The sequence below is a fragment of the Diospyros lotus genome, chromosome 1 (genome assembly GCF_014633365.1).
Source record: "Diospyros lotus cultivar Yz01 chromosome 1, ASM1463336v1, whole genome shotgun sequence".
Taxonomy (NCBI): Eukaryota; Viridiplantae; Streptophyta; class Magnoliopsida; order Ericales; family Ebenaceae; genus Diospyros; species Diospyros lotus.
The window spans coordinates 28,620,544-28,632,389 of NC_068338.1; the positions used below are offsets into that span (position 1 = coordinate 28,620,544).

Consider the following 11,846-nt stretch of genomic DNA (forward strand, 5'->3'; position numbering starts at 1 on the left):
ATCGAAATCATTTGTGAGGTATATTACTAAACACCCTATGGAATAATTTCAATTTATATTGCATATGGTCGCTGATACCGGATCTTACAAGGTGATTCTATTTAATTTCCACTACGTATTGTATGTATTTTCAAAAAAGTTTTGCAAGCCAATAAAATTCTTGCATTGATACACCAAGAGTTGACGTTTTCTTTCATATTAGAGCCTTGACTTTTTGAAGTGTCATGTACACCATGGCCTTGCTGAGATGTTTGCTGAGCATGGACAGTTGGAAGCCTTACTCTTATCCATACCTCACTAGGGGATTATCAGTATGCAAAATACAATCTACAAGGCATCACTTAATCCCACTACTTACAATAACATTTGGAATCGACAGAACTACCCTGCCACACATTAATTCCAATGCAGATATCCACACCAATATTATATCAATAACCAATGTTATATGAATGTAACATATATATATATATATATAGAGAGAGAGAGAGAGGCAGACAGACAGAAAGAGAGGGACCGGGGGCTGCAATATGTAGACAAAAAGAGTAGCGGGAACGGGGAATAGAGGTTATGTTGCTGGTTATACAGAGTGGAAATAACTTTGAGATAATATCTTTCGCAGGGGTGTACCTTTTGTCTGATTGATTTTTGGGTAATATTATTTTTCCCTTCTTTAAAATGTAGAATGCATTTTAATTTTTCAGTAGTTTTATCAATAATTTTATAAAGTTTTCTTATTCATTTCAAATATAAAAAGCCATTAGCATTTGATACAAGCTCAACCTTCCCAAATCCAAGTTCCAACTGGCTTCTGTGTTCAACAGAAAAGCAACAAAAAAGGAAGAAAGACTGTCGAGCTCATATTCATTTGATTTAAGGCCATACAGTTATTAATTCTACGTACGTGTACATAGAGAAATCTCTTGCATACGAAGTGTTTATGAATAAATCAAGAGATCCATAAATAACACAAGAAGCAATGATAAAAATTAAGACAACCGGTACAACCAACAGCAAGGACATGTTTGTAATTGTCTTATGAACAAAAGGAAATAATTTCAAAGCTATACACAGCCTCCCCATCCTCGAGCAAGAGAGAAACATTTGTAAGCCATACAAAGACAAGCTAATGGAGATAAGAGTAACTCGCACATCCAATTCCCTAATGGAAAGAGCAAAATGGCACCCAAACAAATTAAATAAGCTAATTAACCAATAACATTTCAAAAAGAAACAAACCAACTGTATATCATATCCGCCAAATCCAAATTCACATCCAAACAGATAGATTCAAGGCAAAAACATGCAATACTAGCAATCTAATACTAGAAAACCTAACCTAACCCTAGATGCGAAGAGACTTCCAACCACTAGAAATCGCCGCTATTCAAGAGCTGGTGAACTTGGTGACAGCCTTGGTGCCCTCGGAAACGGCGTGCTTGGCCAATTCTCCGGGGAGGACAAGCCGTACGGCAGTCTGGATCTCGCGGGAAGTAATCGTCGGCTTCTTGTTGTAGCGAGCGAGACGAGAGGCTTCTTGAGCGAGCTTCTCGAAGATGTCGTTGATGAAGCTGTTCATAATCCCCATGGCCTTGCTCGATATCCCAATGTCCGGATGGACTTGCTTCAGCACCTTGAAGATGTAGATCTTGTAGGTCTCCACGCTCTTCTTCGACCTCTTCTTCTTCTTGTCTCCGGCAGTGGCTCCGGCATCCTTCGGCAGCTTCTTCCCGGCCTTAGGCTTCTTCTCCGCCGGCGCCTTCTCCCCGACGGTCGTCTTCTTCTCCTCCGCCGGCTTCTTCTCGGCAGGCTTCTTCTCGCCGCCCTTTGGTGCCATCGAACCGACTAGAGAGGAAACTAGGTTTTACAAATAGAGAAGACTGATCTTTCGTGGAGGGGAAGCGTGAAGAATGAGACATCACGAGAGATATTATATAGAGGGGACTGACGAAGTCTTATTGGGCATAAAGGTTTCACGCAGATCGCTGACTTGTCGGTTACTTGGGCCGTTGGATTGAGTAGGCGAACCAGTGATCTGTGATACCTTTAACTCTTGGGATCGAATTAGTTTCTTTTCTATTCTTTTCCCTCACTCTTCTTTTTCGGGTTTCGAATACACGAAAACATTCTATTTTTGAATTGGCGCCATTGCCTTTGCCTACCTTTTAAAAATTAAAAGGGGAATTGTAAAATTCTATTTTTGCCTTTTCCTTTTGGTTTAGGGGTAAATTAATTATTAAAATTTAAAATAAGTAAAATAAATTATTAAATTTTTATAAATTAGTTTACACTAATCAATCATTAATTTTCTATTTTAGCTTTCAAAGGAATCGAGATAGGGTATAATTCTAAAACTAGCTAACTAAAAGAAAATAATTAAATTCTCTTCTTTTCAATTATGCGATAAGAACTAAAAAGTCTTAAGATTTCTCTTATCTATCATGGTCATTTCTCGCCTTGCCTTATCGTCACCTCTTCTCTATTTTATATGAATTAATTAACACACACACAAAAATATATATATACACACATACAGCAACATATATTTATATACACACACATATATAAATGTTTACACAACAATATTTATATATACACACAGAAAAATATACAATGGCCGACGGCGAGAAGGTGACAGACGACAGGTTGAGCAGCAATGGGGGGTGATGGTGGCGCTAGCCAAAGATAGAGAGAGAGTGAAAGAGAGAGATGGACGATGAAGTTTAAATCGAACTTCTCTATACAACTTTCATTATCGAATTTTTCCAATCAGACTTCTACAACCTTCATTATCAGAGTTATATAGCCTTTATTATCGGACTTGTACAGCCTTCATTATCAGACTTCTACAACCTTCATTATCGGACTTCTACAGGGTTCATCATAAGACTTCTCCAATTGAACTTCTTTGGCCTTCATTATCGAATTTCTCCAATTAAACTTTTTCAATCGAACTTTTCCGACCTTCATCGGAGAAATATGATCTTCGATGAAGTTTGATCGAACTTAAGATCAAACTTCATCATCTCTTTTACCCTCTCACTCTCCCTCTTTCTTTCTCGGCAACATTACCATCACCCTCTACTGTCCCTCGATCTGCCGTTCATCACCCCCTGTTGGCGCCAGTCACTGTATATTTTGTTGTTGTTGTTGTTGTATGTGTGTGTGTGTTAACCAATTCGTGCAAAGTAGAGAGAAGACAACGAGATAAGTTGACGTTGGGCAACGACGAGGCAAGGCGGGAAATGGCCATGGCATATGAAAGATGAGGTGGTCATGCAAGAGGAGATAAAATATAACTTTTTTTCTTTAGAAAATAATAAAAAAATAAAAAAATTAAATTCCAAGTGACATGTCACTTGGACAAAGCCACATATCGAATAAAATTAATTTCAGCATTGGTTAAAATTGTAACTAATTTCAAAAATTAAACTTTCATTATCAAAATTAAAAACATTAAATAAAATTTTAAAACCTGAAAACGTTTAATTTTTTAATGCTAATAGCCCGGAGCAATTGATCAATAAGGTCCTCCATGCCTTTTATATCTATGGAAGACCAATAGTCTTATGTGGCATTTCTCTTGCACCGTGATCTACTATTGGTTCAATAATTTGAATGTGTTTGTTCAAATTGTTACTTTCATTCTTGTCCTACATAATAAACAAGCTATAGAGGAGATAAGACCTTTGTTCTAATTATTGGCTTTCTTTCACCTAGACCATTCATTTGAGTGATAGCTTAATTATAAATAAATAAATGAACCAACCTTCGTGCCATAACCATCTTTAAATGTAACAAAAAAATTGGCTAACATGACCTTTAAGACATAACTCAAATAGTTGGACAAATAATATGTTGAGTTCATACCGGTGAGTTGTAAGTTCAATTCTCGTTCTATGTAGTAAAATAAAATCTCACACTTATAATTTATTTTTCTGTCAAAATCAAGAGCACGAGCTGTAAGCACCCCCGCTCGAATATCCCCAACCACTCGGACTACCCAAACGAGAGCGCCTACGGAAGAAGAAAAATAATGAACACAAGACAAGAACTACCCTGACATGCATACACAAGACTTAAAACAACAGAAGTGAAACCATGTATACATGCATGTACTACGGGTACCCCGCTAGCACAACGGTCACAAGAAAAATAAAAGAATACAAACTCCTCTACCGACACACACGAGACACGAGGTATGACCTGGCATAGTCAAAAATAAAGGAATAAACCCTACACAACCATCAGAGTTGACAGAGACTGACGGGACTGCTTGTATACCATACAAATTCTGCCGCTGAAAGTTGACTCCCTTGTCATGGCCCACGCTGCCACTACCTGAAATGATGGAAAACAAAGTGAGTCGAGAGACTCAACAAGCATAAAGAAATAAGGGCTGAAGACTGAGTATATCCGATAAACTCTCCCTAAAACCCCAGCCCCCAAGCACACACAAACGATAAGACGCACAACACAGTATAAAAGCATAATGAAAGCACATATCGGTCCTTGGGGCCCACACAAGACACATGGCACCCAAGTCCCATACCAACTTGCCGCTGCCCTGAAAGGCAACATAAATTTTCAACAAACATACGCGCGTTGTCCCGGGTCGGTGCTCCCGTCACCCGTGTGTCCGTGTCGGTACTCTCGACACCCAAGCCATAGGCTCCCTCGGAACGGTCCTCCCGTCCGAGAACTAATAACTACTAGTAATCATGCAATGCACATAGAAATGTAATAGTGTAGTGAACATCAACGTGATACACTGGCGTCCATACATCCAGGCATCAAGCCATGCTCCGCCCACATAGTAAACCACACGCGATGCATATGCCCGTCCTAAATGCAACCTAACCAAACCATAATGTATGTGTCAAAACATACTCAATAAATGAATACCCTAACATGCATCCCTTACCCATGTGCATATCAAATCATAAACAGTAATATAATGTATCTAATCATGCAGTAAATCACATACCGGCAGAACTAGTTAGCAGTGCCCGGCACCGGTCAACGGCCAGTGACTATGAGTGTTCACCTGACAGTCCACATCAGGGCCGTACAATAGTCTACCCCAACGTCACCAACAACCGACCCCTACCCCACTGCTCGATAACTCTAACCGAATCATAAATAAATCCGAGAAAAATCGTAAATAAACCCGCATGTTTAGGAACCTAATCCCCAAGCTAGGTTCGGCATCATTCTAAAAGGAATGGGGGCGGTACAAACCCCCGTAAGCACATAACAAATAAAACTCTAGAAGTGCATGTTTAATTTAAATTATAACAAATGAATAATGGCTTAATAAATAATACTAGGCGCCGAATTAAATTAAGGGAGGGGATAAAATACGATAAACCACGAAATCTCTCATGAGAATTAAAGAACATGAGGATAAGGTGAGGAGTTTGCCTTTACACAACTGTTTTTAGCCTTTTTTGCACTCCTGTTGCGAAGTAAAACATTTAATAGTGATTAATAAAACCATGACTATCTAACCGTGTAATATAAATAATTTAGCCATCTAAAATTCCACGTAGGCTCACCACAAATAAAATTTAATAAGTCTCATATTTATTTTAAATTAAATCATACCCAAAAAACATCCTTAATTTATATAATTAATACGCGACATCGAAACGAATTAAGAGAATGCGAGGGGTTCATAAAATGGAAAGAGATCGCAAAGGTAGAGGGAGCTTGTCTCGTTTAAGCTGATTACAACGTTTTCACGTTTGAACACTACCAAATTAATATACGTTGTAAAATAGCTTAAACTCCCAAAATTAACAAAATAAGACCTAAAATAAAATTCTAACCGTACAGAATGTTTAATACATATTTCTTTACTTACCTGACTAATTAAACTGCGATTAAACGGAGTTTAATCTTCAATTTTCTTCCAAAATTGGCCCCTGCGTGCACTGCTTCTTCTCTATTTTCTTTCCTCTTTGTTTGCTGGTTCGAGAATGGCCAAAATCAGCTATTAAAAGGCAAAAATTGGGCGGCTCAGTGAGTGGCTGCCCACCACGCCGTTTTGGGCAAGGTTTTGGCTGAAAAATCAGCCAAAATCCCTTCAGCGCGCGCACCAACCGAGAATTGACCCCGCGCCTACTCCCTTGACCCCTCGCGCGCGTGTCGCTTGCACTACCTGCCATCCTTAACATATATATACACTCACTCAATTTTATATTGAATCTCAGCCACTTCCACAAATCATATTTCAGCACCCATAGTTTTCATTAATTACACATGCGCCCTCCTTAATAATTTCCCTTACACCCGAACTTCCATAAATTGACACTTGCACCCCACATTCAATTTTTCACTTATTACACTTACACCCCCAAATTCCAGAAATTTCACTAATTTAATTTATTTTTCTATTTTCATAAATACTCCCAATTAACCTAATTATTTTCTCAAAATAACATAAATAAATATTTTTCTTAAATCTCCAAATACCCAAATAAATTAATATTTCCTTTAAACCCATGAATACAATGAATAATAATGATTAACCACTTTCAAATAATTTAATTAATTACCTTTACTTTCCTATTTCCTCAAAACCACATAAATAAATTATTTCTCTTAAATTCTCAAATATTCACTAATGTCCTTAAACACTAATTTGAATAATTATTATTTATTTTTAAATTTCAAAATAATACGTGAGCGACAGGATTACACAAGGACGATCATTCCAAAAGTTGACTAATATGATCTTATTTATAAAATTTTAATAACTTATTTGACTAATTTAAAATTTAGTGGTAAATTTGACCCTTATAACAAAGTATAATATTTTATTTGACACTTGATTTTGTAAAAAAATAAAAAATATTTCTAAAATCTCAAATTATGTTGATTGATTTGTGAAAGCATACACAAAAATTTACGATTAAAAACGTGAATTCGTGCTAATAAAAAACTACAAAAAAAAAAGACTCTTAAAAGGTACAAATATATTTACTTTCATCTACCACAAACTTGGATAAATTATTATGTGAAATTATGCACTTTTTTACTTTAATATCAAATCCATTTTTTAATTAACTTAGTAAAAAAGTCATAAAATTGGATCATGTGATTCGTTTTACCTAGTGGTTAACAGGCATATTAAAATTATTGTCGTGATATTTTTTAAATGCTCATTACCTGTGAATTCATTATTAGAGTTTTTTAATCAATGCTAACTATTATTGTAATATCCCGAAATTTCGGTAATGATATTAATTATTAAATTTCGATTAATTATTAAATTTCGGCATTTGAGGATTTAAGGTAATCAAAGAGTGGTAAAAATAATACTGCTAATAATAATACATGTGTAAATTATGTTAACTTAATTTGAATTAATTAATTAATACATATTGATAATATAATCAAAATAATAATAATGAGTTAAGAAATTAACTTAAATTAATTAATTAATAAGTTTAATTTGTGGCTGTGCGTAGAGGTTAAGCAACTGGCCATTTTGTCAAATGGAAAACAGAGAAGAACAGAGGAGCAGAGAGTGAGAGATAGAGACCAAGGGGAGCAGAGAGTGAGCAGGGAGTAAGAGGGCTCGGCTGAGGGAGAGATTGAGGGGGAGAGATCGAGACCGAGAGAGTGAGAAAGAGAGCTCAGTCGAGAGGGAGAGAGGGAGCGGCGGCCATGGAAGCTGGCCAAGCTTCGCTCGGCCATGGCAATCGAGCAACCAGCAGCGACGGCTATGGCGGTTGCAGCGGGCGCGGTGGCAGCCGGTGTCCGGCCAGAGGCAAGCGGCGAGGGCAGAGCTGGCCAAGGCAGCGGCTGGGGCAGCGTCGGCCATGGCCGCAATGCGCGCAGGTGCAGGGGAGGCAGCGCGGAAGAAGAAGAAGGAAGGGAGAAGAAGAAAGGAAGAAGAGAAAGAAGAAGAAGAAGAAGAAAGGAATAAGAAGGAAAGGAAAGGAGAAGAAGAAGTTGCAGGAGCAGTAGGCGTGGAGAAGAAGAAGAAGAAGAAGAGGAGAAAAGAAAAGAAAAAAAAAAGAAAGAAAAAGAAAAAAAAGAAAATAATATAAATGGGGCGATTTTGGGATTTTGTCGGCATGGAAAGTGACCAGGTACATGGGTAAAAATTAATAGGAGCATGTTATGTTTTAATTATAAATTTTACGCGATTAAAATTAATTAATTTGAGTCTCGGATGTGTTATTTGTTAGGAAATGATTTAATTTACCTCGAGAGCTTGAGAGAGGTCGGAATCAGCCGATTTCAGGCAAGATCCTAATCCTTTCCTCGTATTCTTTAATTCCCGTGAGAAACCCTGTGATTTCTCATATTTTATACCCTCCCTTCGTCTGTTTCGGCCCGTTTATTAATCATGGAATTTAGAGTCGTTTGATTTAAATTTAATTTATCAAGCTGGCTTCGATGATTTTATTAGCGTGATTTAATTTAAAATAAATATGAGACTAAATTAATTATATTACACGGTAGATTTATTTAATTAAAGCTGCGATTTTATTTATTGCTAGCGAACGTTTTACTTCGCAGCGGGTGCATAAGAAAAGCAAGGAACGGCCGTGTAAAGGCAAGCTCTTAACCCTCTCTTTCTGACTTTTAGTTCCCGTCAAAGACCCCGTGATTTCCTGTATTTTATCACCTCCTTTACTCTAATTCGGCTCCTAACCTTATTTGTTAAATTATTATTCATTTGTTCTAATTTAAATTAAATCCGATACTTCTAGAGTTTTGTTTGTTGTGAGCTTATGGGGGTTTGTACCACCCCCACTCCTTTCGGGAATGATGCTGAACCAGTTTGGGGACTAGGTTCCTAGATATGAGGGTTTATTTACGATTTTATTGGGTTTACTTACAGTTTTTCTCGGATGTATTTATGGTTCAGTTATAGCTATCGAGCAGTAGGGAAATGGTCGGTTGTTGGTGACGTTGGGGTAGACTATGGTACGGTCCTGATGTGGACCGTCGGGTGGACACCCCTAGTCACTGGCCGTTGATCGGTGCCGGGCACTGCTGACTAGCTCTGTCGGTATGTGATTTACTGCATGATTAGATATCTTGTATTACTGTTCATGATTTGATATGCACATGGGTACGGGATGCATGTTGGGATATTCATTTATTGAGTATGCTTGGACACGGACATTCTAGTTTGGTTAGATTGCATCCAGTGCGGCATATGCATGGCGTGTGGTTTACTATGTGGGCGGAGCATGGCCTGATACTTGGATGTATGGGCGCCTTGTATCACGTTGATGCTCACTACGCCATTGCATTTCTATGTGCATTGCATGGATACTAGTAGTATTTAGTTCTCGGACGGGAGTACCGTTCCGAGGGAGCCTATGGCTCGATTGTCGGGAGTACCGACGGATACGGGTGACGGGAGTACCGACCCGGGATTGCGCGCACAGATTTGTGGAGATATTTGTTGCCTTTCAGGGCAGCGGCAGGTTGGTATGGGACTTGGGTGCCAAGTGTCTTACGTGGGCCCCAAGGACCAGTATGTGCTTTTATTTTCTAATGCTATTGAGCAGTTGTGTTATAGCGTCTCATGGCTTGTGTGTACCTGGGGGTTTATTTTGGGGAGAGTTTTTTTTTTGTTATGTTCAGCCTTCAGCCTTTCTTTTCTTTATGCTTGCTGAGTCTCTCGACTCACCTTGCTTTCCATCATTCCAGGTAGTGGCGGCGTGGGCCATAGCAAGAGAGTCAGCTTTAACGGCAGAGTCGGTGTGGTGTACAGGCAGTCTCGTCAATTCCTATCCACTCTGATGTCTAAGTAGAATTTACTCTATTATTTCGTACTGTGCCAGGTCCTTTCTCGAGTCTTGTGTATGTCGGCACAGGAGTTTGTGTTTATTTATTTATCTTGTGACCGCTGTGTTTGCGGGGTACCCATAGTGCATGCATGTGTTTTGCTTCGCTTCCGTTGCTCTCTTCTTTGTGTAGGCATGCCGGGGTGGTCTGTGTCTCGTGTTTCATTATTTTTCTCCTCCCGTAGGCGCTCCCGTTCGGGTAGTCCGAGCGGCTGGGATATCCGGACGGGGATGCTTACAATTATTTTAAGGATAATGATTAAAACGTAATAAATATATTTTTTTCAAAGAAGATATATTTATTTTACCTTTTTTTCAATTACAAAACACTTTTATTGATTTATGATAATTATTATATATCGTGTCTTACAAAATTTATCAACCAATAAGAATGTTTTATAACTTAAAATAAAGTATAATAAATGTACATTTTCTAAAAATAAAATATATTTGTTATATCATAACCATTGCCCGACTTCCCTCCACCTGGTTTAGGGATAATCATGTTTAGCCATAATTTAATAATGCAGTGTGTCATAATATATTGAGAAAATATGCAATAAAAGTCAATTTGACCTTCTCAATTTTTTTTTATGCATTTTTTTTATTTATGTTCATTTGATGCGCAATTTACTAATACATAAACTAAAAATGAGACATTATTTTTAGCTTATCTTCTTAATAAAGCTATTACAATATTCAACCCATGGAACAATATCTATCTTTACCTTAAATATTTTTTATTAGTAACCAGTGTGTAACATTTTAAAGTTCAATAACTAAGAGATAATAGTTTTGAAATATTAGTGACTAACAGGTAATATTTTAAAGTTCAGTTATCAAATAGTAACAGAATGTAAAGTTGAATGATTATTGATGTAATTAACCCGCTAATAATATCACAATTCAATTATTTTTATAGATTAAATATTTTTATAATAATAAATTCCACAACAAATTCAATCGTACGACAGTAGCATGCATATGAAAAAATAAACAGCCTACTTAGTGAATTATATCAATCTTATATCCTCCTCATATCTATTTAAGTTCAGAGTATAAAACTAAAAAATGGGTGATCACCCACCAAGTGAATGGAGCAATTAAGATCCCACCACCCGAAACGAATGACTCAAATTTTATTACTCATTAAATATTATAAATTTCATACTAAATATAAAAAAAAAATATTCAGGACCAATTAGAACTAAATCAGACTGAATTGACTCAATTTTAACCTCAACCTGAGTGGTCTTCAGTTCGAAAATTTTAAATATGTACATAATATATATTTAAAATTTAAAATTTTAATATATTATATGTATATTATTAATAAATAATATTATTATATTAATTATAATTAATTTTTAGTCTTGACCAATCTTGGCTAGGAGAACCAATTAATCACAATTAATATGTAGATTGAGAATCTACCCTTACATACAATTTTGAGAAATTTTGAAAACACATTTAAAGTATTTAAAATTAGTGGTTTCCTTAAATATATCCTTTTTTACTCATATTAAGTAAGTTTATTCATGAATCATCTTTTGAGTTGCAAGGTTGATATTTCAACGTTGCCATTATTTTATTCTAATGTATAACATTGTATGACTCAATAAATAAATTAATAAATGTCTTTACTTTACATAGCAATGTCAGAACATAAAAAGTCACAATTATTTGACATCATTCATACATGAAAATTATTTTTAACCCTTACTAAAAAAAATTCATCTCTGATATCAACATATTTAAATTTGCTAATTAGTTCAACCTCTAGCGAAGAAAAAGAAAAAATGATAAACGTTTAATTTTTGTTGTTTATTTTAAGTATCATGTTTTATTTAAACAAAAATTAAATAATATTGAGACATTGAATTCTTTACAGATATTTCAATCATCATTGTCCAATTAAGATAGTACTATTTAAGTTTGAGGTTTCAATTATGTCTCAATAGGTCTCTATCTAGAGCACAATCAATGAAAATACTATGCTTTAAAAATTTTATTATCATTTTGTTTTTT

At 36.2% G+C, this 11,846-nt stretch overlaps 1 protein-coding gene across 1 annotated transcript; it reads right to left on the bottom strand.

The window, feature by feature from the left end:
- Positions 1-1,195: 1,195 nt before the first annotated feature.
- LOC127807659 (probable histone H2B.1) lies at positions 1,196-1,900 on the bottom strand. Its single transcript, XM_052345687.1, has one exon. It carries the CDS (start codon positions 1,835-1,837, stop codon positions 1,388-1,390), a length of 450 nt encoding a protein of 149 aa, XP_052201647.1. The 5' UTR covers positions 1,838-1,900; the 3' UTR covers positions 1,196-1,387.
- Between the last annotated feature and the right edge of the window lie 9,946 nt (positions 1,901-11,846).